General features: G+C 53.0%; 1 protein-coding gene across 3 annotated transcripts; it reads right to left on the reverse strand.

The window, feature by feature from the left end:
- Window positions 1–173: 173 nt before the first annotated feature.
- On the reverse strand, window positions 174–16,361 carry LOC144943641 (peregrin-like). Of its 3 annotated transcripts, XM_078871301.1 has the most exons (12): window positions 14,310–16,349; window positions 11,399–11,555; window positions 10,349–10,480; window positions 9,578–9,706; window positions 8,432–8,744; window positions 6,645–6,992; window positions 5,506–5,796; window positions 4,707–4,836; window positions 4,289–4,428; window positions 3,666–3,784; window positions 2,527–2,681; window positions 174–1,620 (listed from the first exon to the last, which is right to left on the reverse strand). In XM_078871301.1, exons 1-12 carry the CDS (start codon window positions 16,151–16,153, stop codon window positions 1,440–1,442), a joined length of 3,939 nt encoding a protein of 1,312 aa, XP_078727427.1. In that variant the 5' UTR covers window positions 16,154–16,349; the 3' UTR covers window positions 174–1,439. The 3 variants fall into 3 exon arrangements, with proteins under 3 accessions (XP_078727427.1, XP_078727429.1, XP_078727428.1); XM_078871303.1 differs by lacking the exons at window positions 174–1,620; window positions 2,527–2,681; window positions 3,666–3,784; window positions 4,289–4,428 and adding an exon at window positions 5,145–5,220 and having other exon boundaries at window positions 14,310–16,361; XM_078871302.1 differs by lacking the exons at window positions 174–1,620; window positions 2,527–2,681; window positions 3,666–3,784; window positions 4,289–4,428 and having other exon boundaries at window positions 4,790–5,220; window positions 14,310–16,361.
- Between the last annotated feature and the right edge of the window lie 1,478 nt (window positions 16,362–17,839).

Consider the following 17,839-nt stretch of genomic DNA (forward strand, 5'->3'; position numbering starts at 1 on the left):
CCATATGAACACATCGGTATGGGTCAAGTTTTGTGACCGGTGGTGGTATTGGCTTTTGCTACGACCCATCGATTGACATCCCAGCTTAATCCCCATTCTTGTCGTATCCGATTACACTTTAAATATTTTGCCCTAAATTACGACTGCTTTGGATAAGACAACTAGGAGAGAATACCACAACGGGTGTTTTTTTAAATCGGCGAGCTCCTTTTAATGTATGGCACTTTATTATTACATAATCCTTAAAAGTTTAAACATGTTATTCTTAAAACGATACTTGACAACCATGATGATTTTTCTTTGCGTCAGCCTACCATCCTTGGAACACTGGGCAAAACTCTCAGGGCCCTCGGTCCAAAATACTTATTTTTAATATTTATATCTTATATATTTCATCTTCCCACAAAAAATGCAAACTGGAAACATCTCAGCTATGTTATTGCTTAATTTTATCGAACTGTCGTTCACTTATCTACACATAGAAAACTAATAGCACAGTAGTCACTTTATATTCATCTTACTGACAAAAGTGTAGATATCAGGAGACGAGCTGGAGAGCAAACCACACATCTGTACGAAATTAAACGATTTCATCACATTTATTGGTTTGAAACAAAACTGACAGTCTGCACTGTGATGAAATAAAACATGAAACAAATATAGAGATATTTCCATAAACCACTTTCCAACTAGTCAAGCACCTTATAAAAATTACTATCAATCAAAGCACTCGTTTCTACAATAAATATAAAGTACAGACTGCCAGAACAGTACATTTAACATTTCTACTTTAGGTCCCCAGTACTTCACAAAATAAAAGACCAGAACAGAGTACAGCCAGATGGTGACAGTAAAAAATAATGCAGGTATAAAAATACAGTTTACCAGATCATGCACATTTAACAAAAGTCACATCACTTTTCATTAGACAATGTGTCAAAAAACAGAGAGTTCAAGTGAATAGTTCGGATACCACAGATATAACGCGGGCGCCGCCTTCTGTTTAAGAGGGCTGTGAAGAATAATATACACACTCTGTAAAACCAAAGTCCATCCATAAGAAGGCATCTTTACAGCGTCGCCACTTGGAAAACAAAGAGCGCGTAAAAGCGGGAATTTAAAACACCTTTGTACAGCAACAAGTACAAGTGGCGTTGCCGTGACGGCACAACACATCTGCGCTCCCGCGGGCTTCACTGGCTGAAGTCCTTTAAAATCAGGCGAGGCGGGCAGACGGTGGCGGCAGTAGTCGGGAGATGCTGCCGCGTGGGACCCAGGGAGCGGTGTGGGCCCCGGCACAGTCAGGCCACCACACACCGAGCAGCCTCCCCTACTACTGGAGCAGAAGTCTGTGGCGCCGCGGCCAGAGCTCACTTTCATCAGTGATTGAGGTAAGGCGGGGAAATACGCAGGGTCGGGGAGCGCAGGAAGGCGCTCGCTCACTCGACGTCGCTCGAGTCACTGTTCTCTCCCTGCACTCGGCTCCGGTGGGTCATGGCACGGTCGTAGGCGATCTGCACGGACTTGCGGATGTTGGACTTGCGGCCCTCCATCATCTTCAGCTTGTCCAGGCTCTCCTCGATGCCCAGCGGCATCAGCTTGGAGCGTGGGAGCCACTGCCTGCCAACGCCGACGCACACACGGGGCTGTTGAGTACGTGCGCTCCACGCGGCTCAACGCCGACACATCGTCGATGCACGTAAACATGCGTGGTCACACGCAATTGGGGCTTGCCACACAGCATTCGAATTCCCTGTCCTCGTAATGGACACATGCATAAATATCCCAGAGCAGGTGAGTCCACCCACGTGTCCGAGACAGACCTCTAGTTATATGACCAAGCAAGAACCCATGACCGGAGGGCGAACCAACATAATCCATTGATGCGTTGTACCTATACCCGTATGTATGTTGAACTTATTTTGCACCGTACATAGCCAACCATCCTAATTGGAGGTGCAGGGGGAAGGACAGCTGAACACAAAAAGCAGTTCTAAATAAATTAGTTTTCAATTTATATTTACAAGTGCATAGCTTCCAGTGTCTTCCTAATATCGAAAGGCAGAGCATTCCAGATAGCCACTCAAGTGCATCTCAAAGCGCACGAGGCCGTGACCGTCTTTGTTTGATGGTTCGTTTGCGCGATGGTTCGTGCTCCAGAAAGGCATTTTGGTTCATTTGTGGCAAGAACTTTGTGTCATGAGCACGACCTTAGAATGTGTTCGTTCAGCAACCGGAAGCCAATGCAGCTCGGTGAGCACTGGACACACATGGTCGGATCTTGCAGTACCCGTTATGACACGTGCCTAAGAATGTTGTATACGCTGCAGCTTGCTAATGTTTTTGTTTCTCATCACCAACCAGCACTAACCAGCGTGACAGAAGTGGTCAATTATATCTCACGACCCACACATTCCTCATCCACCATTCGGCTTACAAAGCGCTGTACATGCACAAGCTCTGAACTATCAGAGAAGTGGGCACATCGGCAATGGGACGAGCGCTCGTGCGATCACGGGAACTCACCAGGTGCGCTTGTTGTCAAAAAACAGCACCAGGAAGAGACTCTCCCCAGCCTCGGCCGCCATCGCCTCGCCCAGCGTCAGCACGTCCATCGGCGGCAGCGGGATCGGCACACTGTTGTGGTAGAAGCCTTCCCGAGGGATCTTTGGGTCAATTATCTACAACGAGCAAGTAAGTCGAGGGGCGGTTAACAAGGAATTTGAAAAGCAATAAATGTACGTATAACTGCTGTGTGTGTGTGTTGGGTGTCGACAAGCCATTCTATTGCGTCTGGTGTCAAGACAGATACTAATTGATCGGCGATGCGTGCAATTGATTACATTTCACGGCAGTCAAAATTAAGACTCGCAGAGAAATGTACGACTCGCAAAGATACCCAGACCTGCATATACAAAACGATGTGATGGGTTGCTCTTCACCGCAGTCATATTTAGGCTGAGACTCCTTCGTTCCCCATTTATGTAAAAGGTAGCTACACCTTCCATGTGTAGTTTTGACAGTTATGATTATGTGTTTACCCAGGAAATGTGAACTACCTCGCCTGGTATACAGGAGGTCGTGAATTCGATCCCGACCCAGAGACCTGTATGTTTAGAGTTTGCATGTATCTTCCCATGGATGTGTGGATTTTTCTCCAGGTCCTCGAGTTATTCCCTCCACATTTAGAAACATGCGTTTAGAGTATTTGGGTGCCGGTATATATTTCCACATGGTGATAAGCTACTTCGTTGAACTATCATTTGTGGCCAGATCACTTCTGAAAACGAGCTCAGTGGGCCTTATCTGGTAAAATAAAAATAGTTTCTAGTTTCGTTTTAGAGTCAAGATTTTTGTTATGAGGGTTCTGTCAGGTTTTTCACAGCAGTAGGCAACGTTGATATGTACAATCCCAATTGTGTAATTTGCAGGTAACATCTTAGCATTGCGACGTCTGGATATGGCAGGAAACCAGGTGGAAATCTATGACGAACAAAGGGAGAACGTACAAACTCCACACAAAGGCATCCGAGTCGGAGCTCAGGCCTTGCATGCAGTGAGACACAAGTGTTACCACTGCACCACCCTGCTGACACTGCAATGAAGTGTCTTTTGAGATAGCCAGTGCTGGCGGTGTGTTGTATCGCCGTGAAGCTGTCCCTCACCAGTGCGGGGTAGGATGGGTAGCCCCGACACTTTGCCCAAACCAGGTCGAGCGGTTCCATTGGCGTGTCAACGTCTTCGGAGAACCAGATGTTCGGCCGGTTGGGTCCCTTCAGGTTAGCTGTGAGCGAGGGAGGTGCGAAGACGGGTGCAAAGATCAATTTTGAGGATTGTTTACGTTACTACAGAACCAAACAACCTACACCATTAATGCTTAAAGGGTCTACGAATGATGCGTGGCATTTTCACACGACTAAAATCACCAGTGGCAATCTGCAAAATATAATGCAATGTCTCCCAGCTCAAATGAGCAGAGGGTAGAATGTCCTCCTGTAAAATACTCCAAATCGTTTAAACATTCAAACTTTAAAGAGCGATTGATGGTGACCAAACTTGACAATGCATGACCACCTCTCATGATAAAAATGTCAGTTTTTCTATGAACCAATTAAAACAATCATTGTGCAATCTTGTATCCTAATGCAATGGCAATAACATATGGCAAACTATTCAACCAGAAGTGCATTATATTATCAGAGACAACCTATGCAATACTCACACGGAAACTCAAAAGAATCACATCATCCAAAGTTGCTCTGTTGCTCGATGCGCATGGCACACGTACCTGTGGATTTCCCCAGCCCTTTCTTGCCCCGTCCACACTGCGCCTCTGGGTCCGAGAACGCGGGCAGGTCTCCGTTTTCTATCGTGCCATCGTCCGGACCGTGTCCCCGCTTTCCTTGTCCGTTCTTTTTCTCGGAGCCGCTGTGCAGACACGCACACACACTTAGCGATGGCTCGAGTAACAGCGCGCGTGCACCTGCCTGCGCCTTGTGGATGCCACACAACAAGCAGTGCTATCCCGGAGCAACCTACAATGCTCAACCCGATCACCATTAACGCACGCGTCTACACACGTCACTCACAACTACAGAATATTTACATTGGTGCATGTACAATTAAGTTAAATGACTGTAGCCTGGAGAACAATGCACTGTACTGATAGCAGTGAACATGGCGATTGAAACCCTTTAAGCCCTCACCTGCTGTGGTCGCTGCTGTTGAAGCTTGAGCCAGAGTCGGAGTCGGAGCCGCAGGAGAGACGATGCATCTCACTGTGATTAGAGCGCGGCTCCTCGCCATCCGAGCCGTTCTCATAGCCATTGCTCAGCCCTGTGGACGGGACAACCCCAGTTGAGGCAACGTTACCACCTCCTCGGGTCTCCACATGCGGGTGGAGCTCCGTTCCAACAATAGCAACATCCAACCAGTAGGGATAAACAGGATAATACCACCACCACCACCACTACCACCAGGTTCAGCCCAGGTTGTGCAAGTGAGCGAGTGCCTTGATGAAAAGTCCCAGCATGCTTTCTCAATCCTTTCTCTAATGACACAGCTGTAACTAGAAACGGGTGTTGTGGGTATAGTATATATCGTTGCGCGTGAACGCTTGTACTGAAGACGAGTGCGCGATTTACCGTGGTGCACCTGGGCCTGCCTGCGCCTGTGCGAGAGTGTGGCATCATCTGGACGGCCGGCAACACTGCACGGTTCCTTAACCACGGGGTGGCAAGACACGGCACGACTAGTCAGCTCTCCTGCCGTGGCCTTCAAAAAAATAACAGTGGCGGCGGCTCCCCGCCTACAGAGCCATTAACACGCGACCCGCACGCCCAAGCACAACTGCATCCCTAGGCAACTCTGCAAGACTGCCCCCAAAAAAATCAGTAGCTCTGTACAGACGCTGACTTCAGTCTAACGATTGAGTACGCGGACACAGTGTGGTGATGGGTGCGGCGTGTGCTCGTTGGGATGTCGCCGCCACGCCCGGCCGCGTACCATTGTGCATGTGTGTGCTCGTGGCGCCGGCATCCGTGTCCGAGCATGCGCTGGAGCTGCGCGCGCGCTTCCTAGAGTTGGCGGCGGGGGAAACGTCATTGGAGGTGGCGTTGGCGGCAGCATCCCCCGCTCCCTGCCCGCCCTCGGCGCTGTCTGCGCACGTGTCGGGGTCCGCGTGCCGGCTTGCGCGGCCGGGGCCTCGTCGCGTGCCCCCTCGGCACTTGCGAGTGAAGAGCACTGAGGTGCGCCGGCCGACGTCCGACACGGGCGAGGACTGCGAAGTCGCCGAGTCTGCGGGGAAGGCGCGCGCCGCAAGCGAAGACGCACAGGGTCAAGCTTACAGTCGCGTACCCGCAGCTTAGTTTAAGTTTGTTGTCCTTCTCCCGCACCTCAGATTATCATGGTTGGTTACAAAGGGTGCAAAAGAAGTTCAGCATACATACATACACAGCTGCCTACACCAAGGCCAGACTAAACACTTTCAAAACACAAAATCTGTGGCACTCTAATCCACTCCACACGCTCTCCGTTTCATCAACCAAAGCTTTCTACCAAAGCACCGATCGACCTTTGCTCAGTGGGAGTTGGGAAATTCTATAATGCTGCCCCCCAACTCCCTTCCCCCTGCCATCAGTCTTGTTGACTTGTTATCCCTTTTTCAATTCCAAACTCAAGACCTTGTTTTCTCCACCTTTGACTGATTATTAATAGATGTACAATCGATTTCATTGGGCATTCACATTCTCAGCATAACTTACAGCAACCCGCTACTATTCATTAATGTTTACCACGTAGAATGTCCATCTGGATGTGTCGTCTGAGTTGCTATAAAGCACTGCATGCATACATTACAATGAACATATACTCAGGATCCATGCATCGAATGGTGAAAAAAATTTACATTTTTTTAGCGGGTTCATGTGACTCCTGCAATCCAAAGCAGGTTCCACATTCAACACAATACAAACACATCACCAACTCTAGAATTTAACCATGACCCCCAAACCATAACTTGAATCAGAAGTTTATTTCCTGAGTAAAGCCCATTGAGCTAAGAAGCTCTTTTTCAAGGGCTGAACAGCTTCGCGAGGCAAATCGTTACATGCCCAGTTTCTGGTGCCCAGCACTTGTTGACCCACCTTTGTTGCCGTCAGCGCCAATGGCCGGCGGCGTGGTGGCGACAGCGGTGCTGGCCGCCTCCTCGCCAACGCCGTTTGCGCGTGTCCTCGTCACCGGGCTACACAGCTCCCCGTTGCTCCTTTGCTGGGCCCCACCGCTGCTACCGCTGCTGCCCCGCCTTGTGCCCTCGTGGTGTGTCGACATCTTTCGCCTCACTACGTTTATCTCCTTGCGCAGGAGTTTGGCGCGGCGCGAGCGCGCACCGCCCAGGCGCATGCTCGTCGTCAAGTCCAGCTTTTCGAGCAGCTCCCGCAGCTGCTCCTCCAGCGACATGTGCACCCGGTTCTCCGCCAGCAGCAGGTTGTCCACTGCACACGCGGTCACATGGGCGCACGCAACACGCTGTAGCGCACGCAACACGCTGTAGCACACGCAACACGCTGTGGTGCACGCACGCGTGGTCACACGCAGTAACGTACCCATGCAGTGGCGCCTACGCACGTTGCAACGCACGCGCACGCAGCGATGCTCGTGTATGCGGCCACACACTTTGTAACGCATTCGCACTTCCGTACACCAGTGCACAGTGGCACACAGAGCTGGGTAATCCATTTATGTGATTAATTACTCCACCGACTATCAGTCCCGTTGAATGAATTGGACAGCTTGAACACAGCTGGTAAATAAGCCTCACCTGTTCCGGCGTGTACCGCTGGACGGGAGGTGATGGGCGAGGCTTGGCCAAGTCACCAGCATTATCAGCCGCGTCACGCAGGGAGTGGCTCCTAGGGGGTTTCCCGCCTTAGGGAGGCAGGATATGGGGGCCGCCACCATTTTTAAAAGTAATCGATCACAAAAAAGTAGTCGATTACAACTTTTATTTTGGTGGTGAATTGACTTGACCGACAAATCGAGCCAGCTCTAGCGGCACACGAGTACGAGCGCGCGTCAAAACAAAGGCGCACCTTTGTGTGCCTCCACCCCTAACGGAAGCGACAACATCCACACTCCATTCACACCGCGGTCTTCACAAACCCGCACCAACCAGCGTGGTGAAGTATGGTCAAACAAGCCACTATAAACGGCACTGCATGGGAAGACCCTAATCCAGAAGTGGATTTGGAAAGAACTTAACGTGCACGAACTGTATCTGTGTGTACAGGGGCTACTTAATGGTTGAATAGTTCTGTAGCTTCATCTATAATTGTAATCTGATAAGTCTAAGCAAAATTCTGTCCGAGCCAACTTACACTTCAGGAAATTGATAATTTAAGCATGATTTACATTGATGCAACATTTGGTTCCGATTTATATTTGCATCATTGCCGTAGCTTATTTAATTAGTTTTTCTTATCATTTTGTTGATCCAGTCTAATTGCAAATGAGGATAGCTTCATTGCAAACAACACATCCTTTTCTCTTTTGAGTTCTCACCTGGTTAAAGAAAGGCAACTGTCGTGTGTAACCTGCAAGAGTGATCATATTACTCTCTGATCAAAGGGTGACCAGGTTTTGGGTAACTCTTTGATCAATATGACCATTATAGGGACACAATTTTATACAAAAATGAAATTTATATTGGATCACCTTTACAGGAGTTATCGCGACTCCCCCATATGTTGAACTTCTTTCGCACGGCACTTAACCAACCGTGCTATCGGAGGTGCGCGGGGGAAGGACAAACTAAACGCCAAAAGCTATTGTAAAGAAATGACTCCCCCGCTACAGAGCGACAGAGCTAATGCTTTCAAGGCTGTTAACCTTCATTGGAAAGTGTTCAAAACGACTGCTATGGCCGGAATCGCACCTTCCTCCCACTTGAGCACGGGCGGCTCGATGAACAGCGGTGCCGTGGGCAGGTGCATGCCAGTGGCGTAGTCGAAGCCAATCTTCTCGGCCTGCCGCCGGGCCTGCCGCAGGATGGCACCCCCCTGGTCGCGTAGCCGCACGGCCGCCTTGTAGAAGATGGTGTCCTTGCTGTTGTACTGCATGCAGTTTGCCACGATCAGGTCGAAGTCGTTCTCAAAATCGTCCAGCGTGCAGTAGCCGTGCGCCTCCATGCGCGCCCGCATGCCCGAGAAGTCCATGGGCTTCTTGATGTAGTCCAGGTAATCCGGGACCTCAAATAAAAACACAATGATGATGATAATTATTTGGTTTTTCCTGTGGGTTTTCTCCAGGTACTCCGGTTTCCTTCCACATTCATTAATCGAGTTGGCCAGACATCCCAATATGACACCACAGAGCTTGGAAAATTGTTTGGCGCCATTTCTGGCCGCCGCCCGTGCCTCCTTGTTGTCTCTCTCTGTTTGTGTCTGTGTGTCTCCGTGTCTGTGTTTTGTCTCTCTCTCAAATTTAGTTATACCTGATGACGACTGCTTGTGTTGCAATCGAAATTTCGTATTCTATTGTTTAATTTATTTTCTTTCAACATGACTTTACAGAAAGAACCAAAGAGAAAATTTACTTTCACAACAATATTTTAGCCTGCTGGTGGCGCACGCCTTTAATCCAGCACTACGGAGGCAAAGGTTGGTGGATCACACAAATGTTTGGAAACTTCCTTCCCATGGCCATAGAGGTGCCATACCCTGGCATGTTAGAAGGCAGTTACGCAAATGGACCAATCTCCATCTGTTTCCATCTGCACGGGGTAGTATTGTACCCTCACGTACGTTGGTTTTCTCTGTGTGCTCCGGTTTCCGCAAGTATAAACACTCAGAAAATGGCTGGAAACATCTCAAAATAAAATAAAAACCCAATGCAGGACCCTCCTGAAAGAGTCATTGGACTTCCATGTAGCTTTCCTGGATAAACAAGTAATTATTTTAACCAATCACGGTTAAATCTATTAAATGAAGACACCACTTAGTTCACGAGCTCCATTACGACAGTAATTTTGTACTAAAATGCAAAGCGTGGTGACGAGGCTCATACAAGAACTGAAGCTCACCTCCTCTATGGACACGGGCTCAGCAAAGATGTTGTTGGTGTCCCTCTCCTGCAGCTGTTCAAGTGACCTCCGCAGCAGGACCAGGAAGGGCGTCAGCTGCATCTCCAGCACCGCCTGCTGCACCTTGATCTGTGGCAGCAGCAAAAGCAATGCACCGAGGGCCCAGGTTAACACCTCTGCGTCGTACGAGAAGCATAAAACCGAGTACACTGCATCAATGCATGTGTGTTATGTGCAGCCAGGTCAATGGGCGAGGAGTGTAAACATATGGGCACTATGTCTAATGATGCACACAACATATAAATGCAATAAATAATTAACTCATAATTCGTAAACAAAGCAAGGACAGAGCTTAATTTCAGCCTGGTCCGTGTCCCTGAAAATATTTCCACACCAAGCATACCACATCCATTACACATTTGGCTTTGGCTACAAGTAACATGCCTATTCCAGTGTACAAGTGAGCCAAAAAATATTCAGAGGGAAGATAAGCCCTGGGCACACCATATCCAGTATAACTCTCATCACTATGGCTCTAGCAACACGTTACTTGTCTACTCCAATGCACCAGTGACATGAACATTTTTTTTCAAGAAATGAATCCCAGAGCATGGCAAACATGCCACTCAGTCAACAAAATTTGAGCTTCCTAAACCCAACCAAGGGGGAGGGGGGGGTTAAAACACACATCCCCATCAGTCAAGCCAGCAGAAACCACTACTCGTGTAACCAAGTGCGTCTGCATGCACACGTCCCCGCTGAGAGCCGCACCTGTTCCCGCTTGAGTTTCTCTCGCTTGCGGATGAGCTCGATGAGCAGACGCGCGCGCTCCAGGTCTTGCCGCAGCCTCTGCCAGTACTTGAGCTGCTCCTTCAGGGCGCTGTTCTTCTCGTCGTTCTCTCGCTGCCAACAAAAAACAAGTTTATCGACATGTAAAGTAAGTCCTCGAAGGCCGCATCTTTCATTATTAACTGACATCTCTTTGCTTACTTTGAGTAGTGTAACAATGCATTGATTTATTCTAGATTTGAAGCTTTCGTGACTGCAAGGATTCATACTCTTAGTTTTTTCGGTAAAGTCACGTAGGTAAAACATTTAATTAATAAAAATAAAGTAATAAACATCACGACGTTTCGGAGGCAACACAAGTCTCCGTCATCAGGTGGGACCGTCACAGCCAGATTCGCTGTATCACTTGATATCACTTGATACAGCAAATCTGGCTGTGACGGTAACACCTGATGACAGAGACTTGTGTTGCCTCCGAAACGTCGTGATTTATTTTATTTTATTTTTATTAATTTAAATTTCATTTTTTACCTACGTGACTTTACCGAAAAACTAAGAGTATAATGCATTGATTTGTCAATTAAAATACATTCCCATGCCGAGGATCAATAGATTTACTTGTGTAGGTGAAAACTGAATTATATTTGTTTTCAAATTAGAAGCAAACGCTTTGGTAAAACTACAAAGCAGACCAAAAAAATGTTCAAATATAAACTCTGACGCCAAGACAACTATTTGCTGGGCTGGGTAGATAGAATAATTTAATGCACGGTTACTTCAATGTGTATTTAGAAGCAGCTCTGCAAAGAAGCTTCTGGCACGTGCAGCGAAACGTTGGACATCACGCCCGAAAATGCGGTACAACCCGAGAATCACATCTGAGAGCTGCAGAGCACAGCGGCAGCAGCCCACGCAACCACAATTATAAACGTTCGGAACCTGTAATCAAAATTGCACAGCTCGTGCAGCCGACACAAACAAGACGTTCCCAGAGGAGCGCCCGCTGCGGGCAAACACGGCGCGAGCGCTCACCTGCTCGGCGCTCCGCTGGGACTGCAAGTGCGACTGCAGCCTCCTCAGCAGGGGCACGCCGTTCCTCGACTGCCTCTTCAGCGTCCAGTAGCTCTGCAACCTCGTCATGAACTCCTTTTTCCTCTGCATCGTTACCCGGCTCACTATCTTCTTCAGCCTGCGGTCACATGATAGAGGGTTAGGGTATTTGGCACGACCGTGTGTCTGGGCTGCCACCAAATCCGGTTAATGGTCAAGCGCACACGGCCATGCAAAACAACCTTATACGAGCACGCACACAGTCTAACTGCGTGTCAATAGGAGGCATTAAGTACATGAACAGAAGGTAAAGGTGCAGCCCTACAATTTCCGGAACGCACCACTGCTGGCAGAAAGGTGTCCACCAGAGAGAGCTCGAGAGAACCCATCTAGAGGGTCTCATGACCTACTCTTTCACGTGGTCCATACGTCTGTAGGTGAAGGTACAGTACTCACACTTCACCACACCATACACTACCTATTTCTACTGCTGGGTGACAGATGTCATAAACTTTCCCAATGTTTCAACTGTCAAGCTAGGAGATTGAACTGGTGACCAACAGTGCTAACAATTACTACACCACGGCCAACTTCAATCATTAACACATACATAAATACAGCAGTGACGCTCTGGCTGTCAAAGCAAAACAACATGGTCCATTTGAACATGTTCATTTTTTCCAATATTTACCTGGTTCGACAAGGCTGAATTAGTTACATGACGTCATAAAGTAAAGTCATAAAAAACAAATATTACAGGTACGGCTACATTTTGCCAGGCGGCTATCGTGAACATGGATAACGACAACCCATTAACAACCTCGACACCACTGTACAACATCTCAAAGGGCGAGTCCAGAGTAAGTTCGTTTGCGGTGCTGCCTGTGTAAACAGCCACCTTTACACCTGTGATGTTTGCCGTCCACTGGGGGGAACAATTGAATGCTTTCTCAACGAGAACCTGACGTGAAAAACAGCCTCAACAGCCACGCTTAATACTGTTCACCGAGTCTCTCCAAATAATGCTGTTAACGTTTCCTACTGTCGATATATTTTGGTTGCACGTTAGGGTTGGATACGGCCTCATATCGGAAAATGTGGTGCTACAATGCTCACTCCACCATATTTCCCAAACATGTTCTGTGGCAATAACTCTTCCCTCCCCAAGCCTGCCTAATCTCTCTGTGGAAATAGCATCAGCAGCCAACGAGGAATGCAACAACACTGATAATTACGACATCGAGCTAAGTATACAAAATGCAAGCACACCCGTTCCCTATAACTCGTCAACATTGCAACTGTCTAAAACAACAAAATCTTCAATCATTGATTGATTTCTCACTGAATATGTTTTGAGTCACCGCAAGAAAGTGGTACGTAAAGTGACTAGCAGCCAGTCATGGCAGGATGAATACTGGAAACTGGATGTGGTGTGCTGGGTGCGGGAACTATTTTTCTGGGTTGCTGACCCAGGCAGAACTGGCTGAATTTAAGCCATGGATGCAATAATGCCCACAACCAAAGGTGTTACCCTAAAACGCTACTACTATCGTTTGCAAAACAACTGTAATTCTCTGGGTTGCACCCAACTAAAGCCACAAGAGCTCACGTTTCTGTCTCGCATCAGATTCTTCCTATCAGCTCAACACAGCTGGCTTTCCTGTCGAACACTGCCGGATGTTCCAAAATGCTTAACGAAAAACCTCAATGTTGTCCTTACGTCTCTTCCACGGATGATTTATGCCGCAGCTGGGAGGGGAATGCTCCCAGTTGGTAGTGCGAGAGGACACGGGTCCGGGGTCGCCTCTGGGCCCACGGCCAAAGGCGCCACGCGTGCCATGTGCTTACATATTCTCCGCCTAGCTTTTTTAAACACACTGTTGGGCCAAGTGCTGTCTGCGACCACCTATTCAGGCCCACAAGGCACACGACGGGGGGGGTGAGTGAGTGGCCAGCAAGACGCCATGTGAGCGCACACACACACGCACGCCTTTTGGGGTCAATCCCACTGCGCGCCCCGGGGCTTGCTACGCTACTTCCGTGCCGAGGCCAAGGCGTTGTTGTGTGTCGCCACACACGAAACTCGTTCGCGCTCGCTCGCTGACAAGCCGCCCCTCCGCTAAACAACAGACAATGGCCACCGCCAGGCAGGCAGGCAGCCCCCCCCCCCACACAAAGCCCAAGGAGGCAAACAGAGCTGCCGCTGCCGCCGCCGCCACAACAGCTGCGGGGGGCCTCCTTGCTCGGGGCCACCCAACACCTGGCGTGGTGCGGGGGGTGCTGAGGCGCTCCGATAGCAGCTGCCTCTCTCGTTCGCCCGCGGGATCAGCTTACAACTTTACAGCGACAACAGTTGCGTGTCGCAGCAGCAGCACTTAACACACGAGACTTGCCCGGTAACTTTCCTCTCTCACGAAGTGAGGCACTTTGCAGGCGATATCACACCGACAATGCATTCGAGCGGAGCACGCCCACAGAACCCACTAAAACAGCAGCAGCAATAACCACTTGTGACTTCACTAAACACCCGAAATGCGCCATTGTTAAACGTGGCGGCGATTTCAGGGCGCTGTTGTCTGTCAAGACCGGCTGCACTTTAAAGCACCTCCGAGGTACCCGTTTAAAAAACATTGCACAAAAGTCACACGTGTTGTGTTCACGCACCGACCTCGTGTAGACCACTACACTACGACACATCAAGCGCTGCGGCCCTCCTCATCCTGCCGGGTGAATGAGCCCCCCCCCCACAACACGCGACCCCCGTCGCTCGGCCAAATTCGCTCCCTCGTCCCACCACCCCGACCCCGCAGCTATCCTGCGGAGCGCTCCCACCCACCACCGGCGCCAGGCACCCCACAAACCCCGGGAGAGGGGGGGGGTTCTGGCCACGCACCTCTGCGGGGGGATGCAGGGCACCGACACCACGGGCACGGCGGCGCGCTTCTCCGCCAGGATCTTGCGCGCCTTCTTCATCTTCTGCCGCGACTTGGCTTTCGCCTTCTTGGCCTTCTCGCTGCTCGCCGCCGAGGCGCCCTTCTTCTCCTCCTCCTCCTCTTCCTCCTCCTCCTCCTCGGGCTCGCTCGACAGCAGCAGCGGCCGGCGCACCGAGCCCGGCGGCGTGTGCACGTCGCAGTAGGCGGTCTTGCGCACGCTGAACGACGCGGCCGCCGACGACGACGACGAACCCGCCACGCCGGAGGCGGCCGCCGCTGCCGCCGCTGCCGCGGCCGCCGCGGCAGCCGACGAGCTCGAACCCCCCGTGGCCCCCGCCGAAGCCGCCGCCGCCGTCGAGGCGGACGAGGAGGAGGATGCGGCGTTGCCCGTCTCGCGCACGGGCTCCATCTTCATGTAGAGTCCCGCCTGCTGGGCGCACGTCACGTGGAAGGCCGTGTAGCAGTTGGCCTTGTGGCACTGGATGCAGGCGCCAGAGCCGCGCTGCTTGCAGATGTAGCACGTGAGCTTCCAGCGCGCCGGCGGGATGTTGTCGATGCTGTCGATGGGCTCCAGGAAGACGGTGTTGGCGAAGCACACCTCGGGGATCCACAGTGCGCACACCACGTGCGCCCAGCGCCCGTCGTCCGTCTGCTTGAAGGCGCCGCCCTTGTTGGGGCACAGCGCGCAGTCCACGGCCCGCGAGGGCGACTGCAGGCAGCGGCGGCACAGCCACTGGCCCTCGGGGATGTAGGGCACCCCGTAGCACTCCTGGTGCACCGCCAGGTTGCACATGTCGCAGAAGAGGATCACGTTGCTGTTCTGGCACTCGCCGTCGTTGCAGATGCAGCAGACGGCGTCCTCGTCGATCAGGGCGTGCGGCCCGCCCTTGTTGCGGCTCTCGAAGTACGACTCCTTCTCGAAGCGGTCCATGAGCAGCTCGAACGCCTCCTGCGACACGGCGCTCGCGCCGCCCGCCTTGCGCTTATCGTTCATCATGTCCAGCCACGCGTAGTCCTCCTCGTCCATGTCGTACTCCACCTCCTCGTCCAGCTCGTCCGCCGACTTCTCGATGTAGCGGTAGTAGGCGGGCGTGCGCGGCGGCGCGTCCGGCGTCTCGTGGTCCAGCAGGCGGAACGACGCCTCGGGCAGCTTGCCCGACGGGCCGCCACCACCACCACCGCCTCCTCCTCCTCCACCCGTGGGACCACCGCCGCCTCCACCGCCGCCGTGGCCATGCTGGGCGCCGGCTCCGTCCTTGCGCTGCTTGTCCTTGTGGCGGCTCGGCTTGGCCGGGGTGGGTGGCGGGGCCTGCTGCTGCTGGTGCTGCTCGGTGTTCTCCTTGTTGCTGTTGCACTCGGACAGCTCCTGCGCCGTCAGGTCGTCCTCGGAGATGATCTCGAGCGGGTCGAAGATGTTGATGCGGTGTAGGCGCCCGTCGATGTCCACCTCGACGAGGCGCTGAGCCTGCGCGTAGGTCAGCGTCTCGCGGTTGGGCGAGCGGCTGAACTCGGGCGACGGGGAGCGGCGGCCGCCCACCGTGGAGCGGCTGTAGCGGCCCTTCTTGCGCGGCTTCTTCATGGGCGTGGGCTGTCCCGGGTTCTCGTGGTCGTAGTGGTACAGGTGGTACTCGATACCGCTGTAGCTCTTGTAGATCTTGCCGCAGCTCTCCACGGGGCACTCGTAGGGCGGCTTGGTGGCGCGAAGATTCGTGCAGAATGTCTTCACGTCGAAATCCAGACCCATCGCGCGCGGCGAGGGCAGAGTGAGGTTGGGGGCGCCGCGGCCGCCACCGCCACCGCGCATTCAGGCGCGGGGCCCGGCGCACGGAAAGCTCCCGGAGCCGCGCATCTGTGGCGTGTGTGGGGGGTGGTGGTGGTGGTGTGGTGGTGTGGGGTTGGGGGGGTGCCGAGGGCGAGGGTGCGGCGGGGTAAAGAGGGGTGGAGGGTTAGTGGTGGTGGGGGGGAGCAGTCGTGGGAGGGTTGGTGGTGGAGGGTTGGTGGTGGAGGGTTGGTGGTGGTGGAGGGTTGGTGGTGGTGGGGGGGGAGCAGTCGTGGAAGGGTTGGTGGTGGAGGGTTGGTGGTGGTGGGGGGGGAGCAGTCGTGGGAGGGTTGGTGGTGGGGGGTTGGTGGTGGTGGGGGGGTTGGTGGTGGTGGGGGAGCAGTGGTGGGAGGGTTGGTGGTGGGGGGTTGGTGGTGGGGGGTTGGTGGTGGTGGGGGGGGGTTGGTGGTGGGAGCAGTCGTGGGAGGGTTGGTGGTGGGGGGTTGGTGGTGGGGGGAGCGGTGGTGGGGGGAGCGGTGGTGGGGGGAGCGGTGGTGGGGGGTTGGTGGTGGGGGGTTGGTGGTGGGGGGGAGCAGTCGTGGGAGGGTCCGCGTGCGTGCGCGCTGGGCAGGCTGGCGGCGTGCCGGGCGCGCAGGAGCCGTGGAAGGAGTCGACGGGGGCCGCTCCGCCTCTCCCGACTCTCTAGAGCGAGGCGGCCATGCCGGGCCGCCGCGTCACTCCCCAATCCTCCTCCGCGGCTGCCGCTGCTGCTGCTGTATCCGTGCGCCGCCGACCTACTTCTTCTTCTTCTCCTCTCTCCCACCACTGTTTACGTCTGTGACGTCACTGCACCAAATAATAATTCCCGGGCCACCTCGTCAGAGGCAAAGTTTCGCAATCCAATGACTCCTCGTCACACGAACACCACCCCCACAACCCCAACACAACCTCGTCTTCTCGCGGCGATGGTGGAGAAAGCCGCCGCCCGCTTCTGCTTCTCTGCGAGGAGGACGCGGCCACGGCGGCTCGGCAGGGGGCGAGCGGTCGGTCGGTGTGAGAGACCCGGTCACTGTGCTTCTCCTCCCCTCTCTCTTCCTCCCGAGCCGGGTGGTGGCAGCGCAGAGACGACGACGACGATGAAGAAGAAGACGAAGAAGAGGTGGAGGCGGTAACAGCAGTGGCCGCGGAGTCGCTTAATATGGCGGCTTGGCGCGGGCTCCTCTCCTCACGTTGAGCTCAAACTCCCCTCCCGCCCCGCGCGGAGAAGACGCCAGCGGCCACCAAAAACAACAACGGCGGCAGCAGCAGCAGGCGGCGACAAAAACGACAGCGTCCGATGATGGCGGCGACTGCGACCCTCTCCCTCCCCCCCAGAGCGCCGCGCCTCAGCCGTGAAGGGAGATTACGCGTCGTAGGGTCGCAGCAAAAGAAAAAAACACAATAAAATAACCACGAGTAAAACGAGGCGAGGACGGCGACGACGACGGAGGGTTTTGAGACGGAGAGCGGCGCGGGGACGAAGCGACGGGGCGGCGGGAGATCTTCTTCTCGTCCTCCTCAACGGAGCGAAGCACAGCGCCCGGCGGCCATTGTGGCGAGGCGAGGCGCGAGCCCCTGCGCGCGACCCCGGGAAACCCCGCCCCTTAGCCCAGCCCCTCCCCCCCCCTTAGCCCAGCCCCTCCCCCCCCCTTAGCCCAGCCCCTCCCCCCCCCTTAGCCCAGCCCCTCCCCC

This window comes from Lampetra fluviatilis, chromosome 32, assembly GCF_964198595.1.
Source record: "Lampetra fluviatilis chromosome 32, kcLamFluv1.1, whole genome shotgun sequence".
Taxonomy (NCBI): Eukaryota; Metazoa; Chordata; class Hyperoartia; order Petromyzontiformes; family Petromyzontidae; genus Lampetra; species Lampetra fluviatilis.

Excerpts from the sequence above, each read along its gene's own strand:
- LOC144943641 (XM_078871301.1), bottom strand. The coding sequence starts at position 16,153 with ATGCGCGGTGGCGGTGGCGGCCGCGGCGCCCCCAACCTCACTCTGCCC. Across the intron at positions 9,707-10,348 it reads AGAAACTCAAGCGGGAACAG|ATCAAGGTGCAGCAGGCGGT; the intron begins GTGCGGCTCTCA and ends CTGCTGCCACAG. Across the intron at positions 5,797-6,644 it reads TGGCGCTGACGGCAACAAAG|ACTCGGCGACTTCGCAGTCC; the intron begins GTGGGTCAACAA and ends CCTTCCCCGCAG.